At 35.9% G+C, this 16,838-nt stretch overlaps 1 protein-coding gene across 1 annotated transcript in view; it reads right to left on the bottom strand.

Moving 5' to 3' along the window:
* Positions 1-16,838, bottom strand: part of CFAP47 (cilia and flagella associated protein 47) — a 260,610-nt gene that overhangs the window by 122,800 nt on the left and 120,972 nt on the right. Inside the window, exon 49 of the mRNA XM_059466213.1 lies at positions 7,324-7,435. Within this exon, the coding sequence (XP_059322196.1) occupies positions 7,324-7,435 (112 nt within the window). The remainder of the gene's footprint in view (positions 1-7,323; positions 7,436-16,838) is intronic.

Consider the following 16,838-nt stretch of genomic DNA (forward strand, 5'->3'; position numbering starts at 1 on the left):
GCATCAAAATAATTTGCTTAAGCACTTGAATAATTATTTTTTGTTTGCAGGAAATATTGGAATGCTTGAAAAGTTCCAAAAGAATAAATTGCTCAAGAATATTTCAAGAGCTATGAGAGGAATTATGGTAACTGAAAACTACTTGAATTGCTAAACCACTGTGCTGATAATCCACCAATTGCATGATCAAAAAATCAGTGGAGAATTGCAGAATAAGTGCTGACACTCCATTTTCCTACTTCATGAAAACCAGGGCTCAAACAAACAGAGTTAATAACAATGAGGTTATAATCTTGATCGATAAAGGTGAATTAATGTGGTGAATACAGATCTCTGCAAGGCTCTGAATTAAATCTGTCAAAGTATTTCTGGAAAAAATAATGAGTTTTACTGCAGATGGTATACATTTTGTAACTCAGTTTATCTGCTTAATCTTAAAATATTCAGAAATTGTATTTTGTAATTTTCACGGGCACCAAAGTATCTACTACGGGCTCAAAGATATTTGAATATTTTATTAGGGGAAAATAAAAAGAAATCATTGCTGGAAAGAACTGCAAATAACAACAGAAAAGAGTGTATTAATTTAATGTCAAATCTAAAATGCAGAATCCTTATCAGTGAAGACAGTAAAAAGTATGATCTGCATGACTTGAGCCAATAAATTAAGGCAGAACATTTTCCTAGGAAGAATTCCTAATTAGAATGCTCTCCTGGTTTGCGAGTAAATGGTGCAATCCACTGACCCTTATTGGATCCTAAGATAGCAGATGATACATAAATATATTAATTTATTTAAATTATGGGCTACAAAAATATTCCTGTCAAGAGATATTTTGCAGGATGGGAAAAAGAATTTTATACAATGAAGAGTAATAAAAAGAACTTTGTGCTCTATGAAATCATAAATAATACATTGGAAATGTGCAGAAATGCTGCTTTAAAAATGACAGATTTCAAATAAATACATAAAGCAATTTTACATTTTTCATGTGGTTCTGCTGAGCTTGGCTCCTCCGCTTTTAAAGAGCTTTGACACAGAAAGTTCTGGTCTTCTGGCTGTGAACGCAGAGTCATCTTACAGAACTTTTACTTACCAGTGCATCTCACTTTTCAATATTGATGCTATAAAACAACTGATAAATGATAACCTTTTCAAACACAACAGTCCTCAATGTTTGGGTTTATTTTGGGTTTTTTTTATATCCAATTGCTCAGTTCTGACTTCTCTGTCACACATTACACAACAGTGTAACTTGCCAAAATATCATGGCTGACAGTTTTCAAAGCATACATTCAAGACCAAACCAGATTTCACCTGCATCCCAGATACAATTCCCACCAATTCAACTGGCCACAGAATTATGCCATCATCATCTGGTTAAGAAAACAAGACTCCTTAGCTGTCCTTTTGCATATATATAAGCTACTAAATTTGCATATATGATCCTAAAATTGTAAAAGCAATGATACAAGTATTTCTGTAATTCTACTGAAAATAATAATTAAAATTTACACAAATTGAGTGTTATATTTTTGCTGACACATCACTGATTTAAAAGCTTTCTTGGCCAAAACATTATTGCACATTTTCTAGGTTTACTAGCCAATGTTGAAACATTTTATACAACTGTAGTCTAAATATTAATACGAAAGCTTTGCTTTCTATTGCTTCAGAGAAGATGCATCCCTTTAAAGGGAGGCAGGCTATTTCACTTCTCAATAAAATTGTAATTACAACACCCCATGTTAGGCTGACTCATTGGCTATATTCTACACACCCCCCTGTATCCATGCATACAATTATGAAAGCAAGAAGTGCTCAATGCTTTCCTCTGCATAACTTAAATGGAATATTTAAAAGATACATAGTGTGCATGATTACTTTCTGCTGCAAAGAGATAAAAGTCCACAATATCCCAATATTTTAACTGGAAAAACACCCCAGAACGCCACAGAGTTCATCACACAAATCTGAAAAGATATAGAAACATTTGGCTTGTGGTTCAAATATACAAACATGAACTCAATAAGGTCTTGGGAGTGGGAAGAGGGGTTTTTATTTTTCCGTTTTTTTTCTGGCCAATGGAATCTATGTACAGTTGCTGCCACAGAAAAGTTCCTCAAAAGAGATAAGATAAATTAACAAGATGAGTGTAATTTATGTAGCTATTTGGCCAATTTTTTGTTCTTGTAGTTTTTCTATTGACAAAAAAAACCAAAGGATATTTACCGTAGATTAGTACAAAACTTTATAATCTTTATTTTCCTAGGGAAATGTTTGTGATAAAACATTTAAATCCTAAGGAGTTTCTGTAAATCCTACTTGTTGGTATATTATGATTAAATGAATTTCTCCCTACAACAAAAAATGAGAATAAGCTTTAACACTCATACCAAGGAGAAATGAGCAAGTGGCAAATCCTGCTATCAACTATCAATCATATCTAGTTTTGTAGCATTTAATAAAGAGGTGAATTGTTTTGTTTATAATGCTCACTGCCTCTTCTTAATGTGACAATAAATCCAGAATATGGAAGGGCACAGGAGCCTGAAGCGATGGAGGATGGAAGTGGTGGAAGTGGCGGAAGTGGCGGAAGGAAGTGTCGGAAGGAAGTGTCGGAAGGAAGTGTCGGAAGGAAGTGTCGGAAGGAAGGAAGGAAGGAAGGAAGGAAGGAAGGAAGGAAGGAAGGAAGGAAGGAAGGAAGGAAGTGTCGGAAGGAAGGAAGGAAGTGTCGGAAGGAAGGAAGTGTCGGAAGGAAGTGTCGGAAGGAAGTGTCGGAAGGAAGTGTCGGAAGGAAGGAAGGAAGTGTCGGAAGGAAGTGTCGGAAGGAAGTGTCGGAAGGAAGGAAGGAAGTGTCGGAAGGAAGTGTCGGAAGGAAGTGTCGGAAGGAAGGAAGGAAGTGTCGGAAGGAAGGAAGGAAGTGTCGGAAGGAAGGAAGGAAGGAAGTGTCGGAAGGAAGGAAGGAAGGAAGTGTCGGAAGGAAGGAAGTGTCGGAAGGAAGGAAGGAAGGAAGGAAGGAAGGAAGGAAGGAAGGAAGGAAGGAAGGAAGGAAGGAAGGAAGGAAGGAAGGAAGGAAGTGTCGGAAGGAAGGAAGTGTCGGAAGGAAGTGTCGGAAGGAAGTGTCGGAAGGAAGTGTCGGAAGGAAGTGTCGGAAGGAAGTGTCGGAAGGAAGGAAGGAAGGAAGGAAGGAAGGAAGGAAGGAAGGAAGGAAGGAAGGAAGGAAGGAAGGAAGGAAGGAAGTGTCGGAAGGAAGTGTCGGAAGGAAGGAAGGAAGTGTCGGAAGGAAGGAAGGAAGTGTCGGAAGGAAGTGTCGGAAGGAAGGAAGTGTCGGAAGGAAGTGTCGGAAGGAAGGAAGTGTCGGAAGGAAGTGTCGGAAGGAAGGAAGGAAGGAAGGAAGGAAGGAAGGAAGGAAGGAAGGAAGGAAGGAAGGAAGGAAGGATATTGTGGTCCAGCAGGGCCATTCACAATAATCAAGCAACCAGAAGAACCCCCAGGCTTTGTCTTTGCTCCCACTGAATTAGTCTCAGTTTGTGAGGGTGATGTGGGTGAAGAGGAACTGCTCAAAGCAAACAGGCAGGTGCTGGAAATACAGCTTAAGCTACAAGAAACTACAAAGATCATCTTTCTCCCTCGTGGGTGTTTATGTTTCCGTTGAAATTACAGTGATCAGTAGATCAATATGCAGAATTCCAGAAAAAAAGTCACTTTTTTTTTTTCTTAATCCCAGTGTCAAAGAGATAATAATGATAAACAAATTAAATCAACTCATTTACAGGCCAGAATGTATTGGCATCATCTTCACCACCTCAAAACCGTCCTACAGCTGCATCTGACAAGCCTAGAAATAATATTAAATAATATTTAAATAATATGAATTATTAAAATAATTCATATTATTTAAAGACCTGGAACATGCTGCCTGTTTTTCCTCAATTTAGGTTTCTAAGCAGCATTGAAAAGCACTGCCTACTAAACATAGATTCAGTTAAAAAATTAGGGAAAGGTGAGACATAAAGTTAGAAAGCTCCTTTCCAAATGCTAGGGGGTTGTATGAATAAAAGGGCACTGACTATGAAAGGTTTGTGGTTTTTTTGCAGAAGACATATTCAAGTATTATGAGTTTTGCTGTGTTCTGGAAAAATTCTGGTCTATTCTGTGGAAACCAGAAATAAAAATTTGATAAAATATAAAGCAATCTGTAGAAGATGCTTTCTCAAACCTGAAGAAAATTGCTCAATTACTCAGAAAACAGACTGCTGAAGAATTTTATGTAGTGACAGAATCTTGTTTGAGGTGTTTATTTGCTATTATTTCTGTGTTAAAGCTGTCACACACCTAAAAACTAGCTGAACCATGTAATATAAGCACTCTATTGGAATGCTTCCAAATGGGTTTTAGAAAATAACTGGGCCCATTTTTAGCTTAGCAGCCATAAAACAGTAAGACAGAAAGCTAAAGCTGCATAATTTTGCAGCTATATAATTTTGGAAATAAAAGGACTTCAAAAATAAATGAAAAATGCAAACCATTTGCTCAGTACAACTTACATGGTAAAAATTCTTTCATTAGAATTTATTTTAATATGAAAAAACAGTATTAGAACATCAAGACTACAAAGATTTACAATCACAAGTTAGGAAGTTCTGGACTTGAAATTATTCATCTAGAGTTCTCAGCTAGGTATCAAAATGAAATTATTCATCTAGAGTTCCTAGCTAGGTATCAAAATAGTTGTTCTTTTTTCCTTGCAGGATAAAATTGACTCCCTCTGCAGATAGCTTTGGAGCACTGCTTTTTATTTTGTCATTCCAACTGTTCACCCTATGGATTATTTTCTTCCTTCTAAACAAATTCACCTGACTGAATAAAGAATACTCTTTTTTTTTTTGCGGGGGGGGCGTGCAGGGAAGGGGGAAATGTTTAAATTATACTTTTCTTGTAGTGTCTTGAACCTGGAAAGGATTAAGATTCCTGAGTATTGCCTAATTCCTACTTGAATCACCTACATCTAATATGTGACTCTCAAGATTCAGGCTGGCTGTTGAAATATCCTGAAAGCCAAAAAACCAAAAATAAAAACCAAAAATGCATTCACATATATTTTATATATTTTATATATATATATATTATACATACATATATATATATATATATATAATTTTTTATCTTTTTTTTTAATCTTTGAAATTGAAGTTTCTCAGGGCCTGGAAACTCTGCTCTGGAGAACAAATATGACTTCCCAGCCTTGCACAGTGTGATGCAGACAGACTCCCATTCTCCTTGAAGCACAAAAAAGCACTTCCTAACACGTTACCTTAGGTAGGACACTTGGTAGTCAGGTTTACATCAAACCTAACATCAGACAGCAAATTCAGCTGCTGCTTTCCACACCTGTGACAGGGCCTCTCTTCCCTCCACCCCTCTCCTGCTACAGCAGCTGAATGATCAGAGAGTGAGCACGGATTTCTGTGAGAAAGCCAAACCTGTCTCTGTTCCAGGGGAAGAATGAACATGATTTCCTGAGGTGGTGATTAAAGCAAGCCCTGAGCCAGGGGGTGGATTGCAAATAACTGGGCCCTGTCCTTTTCAAAGGATAACTTTACCTTTCTGTCAAGTTATTTTAAAGTGTAAAATAAATGAAGTTTTCTGAGAAGAAGGGCAGATGTGGCTTCCCAGCATTTGAACCAGCAACTTTTTGTTGGGTTAGAGAAACTGACTGTTCTCTCTTTTTTCACTCAGTGAACATATAATACTTCAAAACATAATGGAAACCATTGTGATAGAAGTCAAGGGAAGGAGAGAACATTGGAGATGTAGATCTGAACATGCCATCTATGTCCCTTTGAAGGCATGGCTTTTATCACCTGGTATTAATTTGCTCTCTGATAGATCCCTTGGAGCCTCTTCTACTGAAACTTTCATTATATATAAAAGAACTGGGGATTTTCTAAGGCAGAAGAAGAGACTATCCCTAAATCTTTAATGCTTAAAAAAAAGCCATGTTTAAATATAGTATATCCTCAATATTTCCTGCTGCACATTTTTGATGGTTACAATTTCATTGAAAACTGATTCCTATTCATGAAGCATGATTTTTTTACAGGGCTACAGATCAGGGCACTGAAATCTTCCTATGGCACTAGACCAAGCCTTTTTACAGGTATTAATTTCTTTGCACAAGTCACTTGTGAATTGAGATGGCATTATTAGTTAGGTTTTACATATCAGGTACTGAAAACAAAATGGCCAAAGGAGCAAAGTAGTTTGACATCCTCAGGGACAAGATTTAATAGCTTTTTAATGCTAAGAAAACAGCTGTCATTAATCTCAATTGTCCGAGAATGGAGCAGAATCAAGTGCTTGGAGTTAGGAACCCACAAATTTGAAACTACACACACTAAGCATTTTCTATCGAGAGATTTATCCATTATTGGGAAGTTCAAATCTTTCCCTGAGTGCTACTCAGTTCCTTTAGGATGATCTCTGTTTCCATAATTCCCTCCCAAACACCTTTGAACTTTTCTCTGCTGGGAATTACTACAGTAGTTACCCTACAGGGAAGGCAAAGATTGATTGTACAGTTTCATGCTCAAAACCATGCATTTCACATTATGAGCTAAATAATGAGCACCATGGAATTTTAGAACCATTACCAAACATATAAAAATTATGAAATCTGAATTGTTATTAAAAAAGAAAAGCAGGAAAATCATTAATGATGGGATGCTGACATTGGTTAAAAATATCCAGAGTTTTGCTATTGTATCATAAAAATACCATTATAAACATGGATGGATGCAAATTATGAACAATTAATTTTAGATCTCCCTAGCCTCCACTATATGTCAAAGAAAGAACCAAGTTCACTGAATTCTATTTATGTGGTCTTGCCTTGTGGTCAACAGACTGAACATTATTTAAGGGAAAAATCAAATTCTGGTCTCTGCCTTTACATCTTTGGTTGTAGTAGTGCTAAAATATCTAAAAGGATTAAACAGGTTTTGGAAAATTAAATGTAGATCTACGAACCTGGTGATAATTCAAAAACCATTATTTCCTATTTAGTCAATTTTCATGAGACCAATAAAATACATAAAGTTGTTCAAATGCTGGCATTTTTGAAGAACTTGACTACACATTTAGGAGTAAGATACCTTTAAAAATAAAAATATGAGCCAGCTTAAAAACATGAATCACCAGTAATGACAACCTTACTTCCAGAAGACAGGTTATGCAGAAAAGATGCAAGCATTAGGTGTAAGGAGATTTAACCTGGTAATTTACAGGGATATTTTATATATTTAAGCTCTAAATAGTACCTTGAAAGACTCCTCGTCTGCAGGGAGATATACTCAAGGTGTAAGCAGCAGTGTCCTCTGGGTTGACAGCCACATCAGGGGCACCACTCAGCATTGAGAGATTGGAATACACCTGGGGAAGACAAATCACAGAGAGGAAAACTCATCAAAAGCCAGTAACTATTGCAAAAACACCACAGAGACAATATCCATTCTACCACAGAAACAATATCCATTCTATCTGCTTTGGAGAGTAGAATAGAAAATGTGGCATCAATAAGTCCTAAACTATACAAATGAAAGAATACACACTATAAGAGAAATGCTGTGTATACAGATGATATCAAGCACAGATTTTGAAGTAATTTCTCACCATGATCAAAAATACCTTGCTTAGACCACGGAACTGCTTACATATGCAGAGATTTGCACAGTTAGGCCCTTAATATTTTACGTACATTTTTGTTTGAAAAATAACAAAGAGATTCAGCAGTACTGATCCATCTAAAAAGACAGAGCAAAGCAAATTCTGAAGTGTCATTCTAACATCATTTGCTAAACCTCAAGTGATATTAAACTGTGCTATATGATATGTCACATTTTGTAAATGACACATACACATGGCATGCATGGTAACTCTCAGGGCATTGGAGAGACCAATAGAATTTTCACATGCAGAATTTTTGATTTTGCAAACTGTAAAGCTCATTGGGAGAATATAGGGTGAGTATTTTTTAATTGCATCTCATTTCCTTCTCTCTTGTACAGAGTTGCTAGAGAAATTCTCTGAGCAGCTGCTCATGGTGATGCCTTAGGATTTTAGCTTTTACATTTTTCAAATCCTGTACTGCATTAGTATATGAATTTAAACTCTATATAGTGTTAGTTAACTGTCTTCACTTTTGGTCAGAAAAAAAAATACTTCTAGGCCTGAAATTCAAGGACACCCTACTCCCTCAGGCCCTGAAAAGTAGAAAAAAAAGTGAATTATTGGGGGAAAAACTGGGGGAATATGACTTGATTACCCGAAGCTGTAATGGGAGGGTTAGGCCCTGGTGTGTAAATGGACCAAACTTGGATCTGTCTGAAAAACTCATGACCATGGTTCATTTTGGGTGTAGCCCCTTGGGGAGGCTTTGTCTGCTCTTAATGCACCTGAAGGCCCTTTATTAAACATATCTGCTTTCATTCTCTTAATCCTGCCTGGCCTCTGTTTTTAGGTAAGCCAGGAAAAGGCATCAGTGGAAAAGGTGTTCAGGCCTGAGGCATCCCTGGGCAGAGCTGGCCTGCCAGCATCCAAGTGAATACCTGCATTCTACAAAGATTTCTTTTGCAACACTAATAGCATTAGATGCACATTCATTCTTAAAGTAAATATATTTTCTTATTATTTTCTGTAGAAAATAAGCATATTCTTAAATAATCTTTTCTTCTGATACAGACAATCATTGCCTACAACACATTCCCTCTCTGTAGTATTTATGTTACTGTAATTCTTTTTTCAGGTGCTGGTTCTTCTAAATCCAGAATTTCTATTTCAAGTTACAGATTAAAAAAGCCTGCAAAGCAACAGCCTTTCTCTTCCCCAATAAATCTACATTTCAAACTGGATAATAGAAGTCCAGCAACCAGAAAGAATAGGAAGAGACTGGCAAGAGGAAAAAAAAAAGGCTAAAACAGAGACAGATGAAAAGACTTGTTGAATTGGCATTTGGAGAAAAATAACTGGAAAAAAATTTTTTAAGTTGTCCCCCAAGAGCAAAGCATAGGAAAGGTGGGGCTGTTACACACTAGAGATGGGGAAGATACATTTTTTAACATATAAACAATAAATTAGTCACACTTCTACATTTATGGACTTTTCCATTTCAGTTTACAATGAATGTACACAAGAGTGAAGGATAAGTACCTAAAAATACAACTAGGATAATAATAATGACAGCAAATTACTAGGGATAGAAATAAGATTAGTTAAAATGAGATTTCTATTTAAGGAAAAAGTAACATGGAGACAGAAACAGAAGTAGGATAAATGTGATTCATTTAAATTGGATAAAAAGCAGAAGGGTAGAGTAATTCAGTTTTTATCAAAGACTGGACATACCAAATAAATTTCTACCAAAAGATTTCAAAGTAAAAGGAACACTACTGGCATGGCTGACTATAATAAAGAAGAAATGCCTCTGGATTGCTGATGAGTAAATATAGACCAGAAGTTTGATTTTCCGTCATTCATGAGAAATTTTGGACAGTTTTTCAAATTAGTGAACTAACAGAAGCTAAATTATTTTAAAATTAAGTTTTTAATCTTAAGGAAGGGACTGTATAACCAAATAGGACAAGGTTGTGTATAAGCAATGAAATTATGTCACTACACACATGGCCTCTGTTTCAGTGTTTGAATCCAGATCCTGTTTCAAGAGACATGAAGGAATTCTCCCTTCCCTGTCCTGCATCAGATTAAACCTTTTGGCATCGGATGCTCACTAAAACTTGCACAGAACTGATGCTGACCTCAGTCTGTGTCACCTTTCCAGCTGCAGTCATTAAACTCACATTCCTCAAGCTGCTTGCTATTCCAGAGCTATAACACAAATATTCACCATCCTATTGAGGAATCACCCCCATTCATTTACCAACCCTATTTGTCTCTGTTATTTAAGTTACTCACACCTCAGCCAATCTCCAAGCAGTGGTCACAACAATTCAGTCTCCTGCTTCCAACCTCCTGAGTAGGTTTATGGTTGTCACAAACCATACCTCACTCTCCAGGTACCTCTCATGTGTTCCATAAACAGAGCTTTGTCTTGCTCCAATGGCCATGTGATTATCAGCTCTGTTACTGACATTAATTAAAATTATCAACTTCAAATGACTAATGGATACTAAAAGGGCATGCCCAAGCCTGCCCATGCACACAGGCAATTTATCCTAATATCAGAATTCATACTGAGACTCATTCTCATTTGTTCACAGACATTTGGGATTCTAATATGGCGTAATGTTGCATACCGAGTCTCTGCTAACTGCAGGTTTATTACAAAATAACAATGGATCCAGGAATACTCAGAAAGTGAAAAAGCTGTAGAATTTAAATGTACACATAGGGGAAAGTCCAGAAATAGCAGATCTCTACAACAATAAGTAGATGCAGAGATTTTCTAAGTTTAGAGGAAAGTTTTGAGTGAAGCAACAGAAGAATTTATAGAGAATAAGCTTTAATTTAACTTCGTTCTGAATATCAGAGAGAGAGAGAGCTATTTCTTATTAAAATGCATTTTATGAGGATTATATGTAAGAACAGGACACAATTTTAGTCACAGCTGTAACATTGAATAACCTTATGTCCTGTAATAATCCACAACACTGTGTTCCTGAAGGTACCTTAATATGCCTAACAAAATCTTCTATGGATCACTGCTGTTAGGCAAATACATTTTGAAAGAAGAAAATGGGGCATAAATTGGGGTGCTTTTATCAACAACAAAAATAATATTGATGTACAAGCTATTTAAAATTAGTCAAGATATGGAATTACTTCTTCCAATTAGTGGGAGAGGCAGTTTGTCAGCTTGTGCCCTGATGTGCAACCAGAGAACGATGAACAATTACAGGCAGATTAACCAGAACCCACACCAAGGGTGGGGCTGCAGAGATATGTACTTACTCACAGTATTTATACTGAGAGAAACAGGCAGATCTGCACATAAACACTGAGGAACACACAAAATTTATCAGGCATAAGTAATTGCATAAATAATAAATAAATCAATTATAAATAATAAATAGTTTCTTAAAATATGTTTGATCACTATTACTCAGGAAACTAGAATTGCAGAGTAACTCAGTAGAGCCAAAATGTAAATTATTATTAAAATTATCATTGTGACCCGGTACAACATTTGCGCAAATCAATTCATACCCAAGGATTTGGTTTTTAAATTACAGCATTCTCCATTTTCTTATATCAAGTCATTATTTACACACAACCAGAAAGTATAAATGTATAAAATGCTGGAATTTAAAACTAATTTATCAGCCACTGTTTGAAAAATTATTCTGCAGAACTGTAATATAGCTATTTAACATAAACAGAAATGGAAAACCAAACTTCATAATTACAGTAACTTTTTCCAGAGCTGAATAACCAAAGAAGCATAACTCCAAAAACTTAAGGGCAAAGTGATGAATGGATGTACAAACATAATTAAATATATTTAAACTCCATTGTGTCTTAGTGTAACAAAGTTAGACAGTAATATATTCAAGGCTTCCATTTGAAAATTGTTTCTCAGGTCAGTTCAACAATATTGAGAGGCTCTACTTCGCAAAAAGTTTATGCTCTTCGACCCTAGGCCAGAAGCCAATCTGTAGGAGTCTCTGATCAATGTGACAACAAGACTCTTCACAAAACTCTCAAGAATGGCAGTTTTCCAAAACAAGCCCCCATTGCTTTCCCTCATCCACCTTTCAGTGCAAACTTTCCAAATTTCTGAATCACTAGGAACTCATTTAATTCTTGCAATCACTCTTATTTTGCCACCAGCATGTCATCACACTGAAGTGAAACATCTTTGCATTGCACTGAGGATATTCCCCAAATAATTCCTGCCTGTTGAGCAGCAATCTGGAGTTCTACATAAAGAAAAATGCTACATAATCCAGATTTGTTCCTAAACCAGGCCACCTGTCAAAACTACTAACACATTTCAAGAAACAAATTTGACTTAAGACCTCACAATGCCCTTAATTGATCTAAAAATTTCACAAGTTATCAAAAAAAAACGTGGCAACAACTAAAGTTATTCTGAAAATTCTGTAGGCCTTTGAACCATTCATTATTGTTAAGATTGCCTTTTCTTTAGTGAAAAGTACCCCTGTTACAGAAACTCTGGGTGATACAGGAGAAGTCAAAGAAATTGAAAGGACAGATAAAAATTGAAGCATTATGGAAGACACAGATCCACTTGTTGTTAAAGAATATAAACATGACCTTGAATAACCAGGTTACTGCACTCGGCACAGAATTTATTCTCAGAAAATCTCAGATACATCACCAAACAAGAGTTAGGCTGAACAGAGAAGCCCCTCATTAAAGGTTTATTATTTATACATAGTTTTATTAATGTGAAGCACTTTTCACAAATACCTAACCTTCATGACATTGTCTTGGTCACATTGTAAAAACCTACAATGGATATACAGAGAATAGATAAAAAACAGACTGAAAAGCTGGGGATTTGATTTTTTTTTCATTATGTTTTTATTCTACAATTTTATAAAATATTAGTAGTTTGTATAACCTAATCCCTGAAAGGTAATTTAACTGGGTCTTGAGATTCCTCTGGAGAGTTTACTTTAATAACATTATTTTGAATAGCAATGAGAAAAACAGTTGCACAGTTTTGTATTTTTATTGCAAAACCATGTCTTGAAAGAATTAGGCATCTTTATAGCTAAAGTTTTTATCAGAATTTATAGCTTTTAAAAGCTATAAATTTTTTTAAAGTTTTTAAAGAATTTATAGCTAAAGTTTCTATCAAAGGTATCATTAGAAGGAGCCACAAACACATCAGACAATTATTTATATCCAGTTGACAAAGATTTATATAAATAAACAAGAAAATTGCATTTAAGGTTTTGTCATGAGACTGAGATTGGATTTTCATAAAAATGCTTTACACTTCCTCCTCTTCTCAAAGGATTTGAATGTAATTTTACAGACACAAAAATCCATTTACACTGCAGTCACTTACCTTCTATTAATTCATCATCAGAGAAAGATGTGCTCTCTGGCTGATGTTATATATGCATAAATTCTTTATGAATTCTGTTGGGATTTTTTTTTTCATATACAGGAGTAAGTTAATCACGAGGAAGACTATTTATTGTTAGATCCCTTAGAACCAACCACGAAGAGCACAGTGGCAGCACTTCCCTAAGGAACTACACATCAATCAGTAGAAAAGAATTCATAAAACCATTCATATCTTTCCAAGGGAATTTATGGAAATTGTCTTTTTAATCACGGAAAGCTTTGTGAGCACTGGAAGTGTTTTGCTTAGTAGTTTTAAATGTAGACTGATGGAGCCATGCCCATGACCTCCCCTGAACTGCAAAGGCACTTCTTCCCTCCCCAGCTCTAGAACCACACTAATGTTTGCACAGAAAATCAAACCACATCTATAAAAATTATTGCTGCCCCAGACATAAACCCTCTGTATATGATTAAAAAGGAAAAAAAAAAAAATTCAGCTGGAAGAGGACTGTCTTTCTGCAATAAAGGCAAGGATTATTTCCTTCTTCCTTCCAGACTTAAATTTCATTTTAAATAGTCACTTTTGCAGTAGTAGCCTCATTTTGGCTCAGGCTATTAGAAAAACACAGCAAATACGAGAAACAGAGTAGCATATATATAACATGATTTTTTTTAATGAAATGAGGTTTTTTGTTAAGTTTACAGTTTAATGTATTCAGTTATTAAAATGAAATAGTGAAGCTAAATTTAGACCTCCAAGGCAAAATTAACCAAGTATTAGTTCAGCTAAATTACTTGTTGCTAAGTATTCCTCATGCAGTAAATTGTTTATGGACATGCCTGTAAATTATTACATTTGTCAGTTACTGGCACATCTCATACCATTCTTGATAAAGGTTGAGGTTTATTACTTCAGTAAATGAAATTCTTGTAGTTTTTTTTTTTTTTTAATATCATGTGCATCCCAGTTAATCTCTGAGAAATTACTTCATATGGTGGATATACTCCAGCAATGCAGGGTGTATGGGGCACATCAACCAACCAATCCAATAATGAAGATATTCATTAGCCAACAAAATTACAAAAGATCCCATGAAAAAAACATCCAAAATGATTACTTCTTGTATTATCTTTACACTGTCTGCCAAGACTGACAACATGTCCTCTACCTAATCACCAACTTAGCTACAGCACAATACAGAAAACTGTCAAAGATTCTGGATTAAACAGGAGGAGGAGTTATTGGGCTGCCAGCAACTGCTCCCAGGGGAAACACAAACAAAGCAAAACCAGTGCTCTGCTTCACCACAGACTACCCAGATATTACAGTAACCAGGCAGCATGGAATGAACAACAGCAACAAAATTAGAATAACTTCATTTTCCTGTTGCCCTTTGTGCTACATACATCTGAGTAAATAAAGCTTATTTGGCATTTCCAACAAGGCTGTGGGTCACAGTTCCCTCTTAGAGGAGGTTTTCTAAATTCCTCTAATAACTGCAGATACCTGTGATCATGTTCTGGATTTAGTGATTATATCCTGATTTACAGGCAGACTGTTTTGGAAATAAAAGCAAGCAAATGAACTTTGCTCATTCCAATAGCACAAGACACTACATGACATCTGCTGGAGAGTGCTGGAAGTGATTACAACTGTTTGCTTGGTGGAGGGGACAGCTTCCAGACTCCAGCAGGCTTTGTGACCATGCCTTCTCCAGCAATTCCAGCCCACCTTGCTCCAAGTGTTCTGCAACTGCTCCTGGCTAAGAACCTCGCACAGAGAAAATGCATTATTCACACTGAGTAATTTATTATATGCACACATGCATGAAACAGCTGACCTTACTGTTTCTCTCCTAAAGGTCCCAGAGCTAGAAGAGCACACACAGTTGGATTGTTGAGAAGTATTTCACAGAGATGAAAAAAGCACAAAAAACCCTCCACATCACAAAACCAAATTTCAAGGCTCAGAGAACACCCTCAAGGAGATCAAAGTTCAGTCACACAGAGCTCACCCTGGAATAGTTCAACTATCATAAATTCATTTAATGCAATATTTCTGAAAAATACATACAATTAATAATTTTAATGTATTCATTTTGAAGTTGGTTATTTCTGTACCTTTCACTTACATTGGCACAAAAAAAAATTGAGTTCACACAAAATAGGAAAGCAGAAAAAACAGTTCTGTTGCCAAAAACATTCACTTCTTCCAGAGACAAAAGTACAAATATATCAGAAATGCAAATGCATTCACATCTGAAAAACTAAACTGTTGAAAATAAAAATGTCAAAGCTGGTGATGCCCAAAAAATTCATTTCTTACTTTGTTTTGGGGATGATAATGAGTCAAAAAATAGGAATATGAACCTGGACCTTTCTGTGATGTACAAAGTTTACTAAATGTAGATTGACCTGTAAAAGTGGAAACCTGGAAAACAGGAGACTAGCAAGAAGATATCCAAGGAAGGATTTTCACATTGGCATGAATTATCATTACTTTATAGAACATTGCTGCTGGTATATACATGATCTCTCTTTATATCTTATGGTCAAATCATTACATTTCAATTTCAATAAAGCAGCACTTGGACCTACTGGCACCAAGACAGAGAACAAAATGATTCATTTTGCAAGTCCACACTACAAAGCTAGTCAGATTTTATCTTCTAGCATGTAATTGTCCCATTTTCAACCCTTCCACAGAAGAAAAACTAAATAAATATATTTACAGATGCTGACAATTGTTAGCTGGCACTCCCCTGCATTGCTTCAATAGATGGAGCCATCCTGGCAAACACTGTATGGCCATAATATCTGGACGCTATCTAATTTAGATTTAAATGCCATGATAGAGTTACAAATATGGATTTTCATGAGCAAGATCCAACATGTTCCTGCTCAGAAATTTCTCAGCAGCTGAGAGGAAAAGCAGAATTTCATCTTTGTTGCCCTAATGTATATTCTGCCTCTGCTGGCCTAGGTCATAGCGTCCAATACGTTGGTGCAGAAGGTGAGGAATGCTACAGAAATAGTTTTATCACTTCCATATTAAACATACAGACAAGATAAATATTAGAAAAATTATGCTATTTCAGTACTAAAACAGTGCTTTTAAATAGGAAAGTGTGTTTGTGTAAACAGAGTTATAAAATATAGCTAATGGAAAGCATGAAAAATAATTATTATACTTAATAGTAAAAATATGTTCTTGAGCAAGGAAATCAATAAAACTGTATTCCTTAAGAATTTTTATTAACCTCCTCAGTAACCATTGCCTTTCAACAGCTCCAGTGATTACCACTGAATTTTCTCTTCCATCAGCAAACACACAAAGCATTCCCAGCTTCCTCCAGCATTCCTGAAACAACAGCTGGGCAATAGACAGCAACTGGGCCAGGCCACTGGGCCATGAGAAATTCATGTACAGCGAGCTCATGCTGCAATCCTTCCCTTAGGAGGACAATAATTTTTGTCCTTTTCATGTAATATTCAATATTTTATGAAGATTTTAGGAACCCAGTAATTCTCAGGCTCCTCGTCTGATTTCAAAACTCATGGACTTGACCACCGTTTTCAAATTGTTGGAGAAGCAAAGATTAGCAAATGAACAGAGAACAATTGCAGAAGTGTTGCTCTCTCAGAGTAAAACATGAAGAAATCTTTTTTCCCATCAAGCACACAGTAAAATCATACATTATCTCACAGATTTCCTGACTATAAACATATCCATATACTATGAGCTATAGAACATTTTCTCACGGACACATGAATTTTA

The sequence above is a fragment of the Ammospiza nelsoni genome, chromosome 2 (assembly GCF_027579445.1).
Source record: "Ammospiza nelsoni isolate bAmmNel1 chromosome 2, bAmmNel1.pri, whole genome shotgun sequence".
In the NCBI taxonomy this organism is placed as follows: Eukaryota; Metazoa; Chordata; class Aves; order Passeriformes; family Passerellidae; genus Ammospiza; species Ammospiza nelsoni.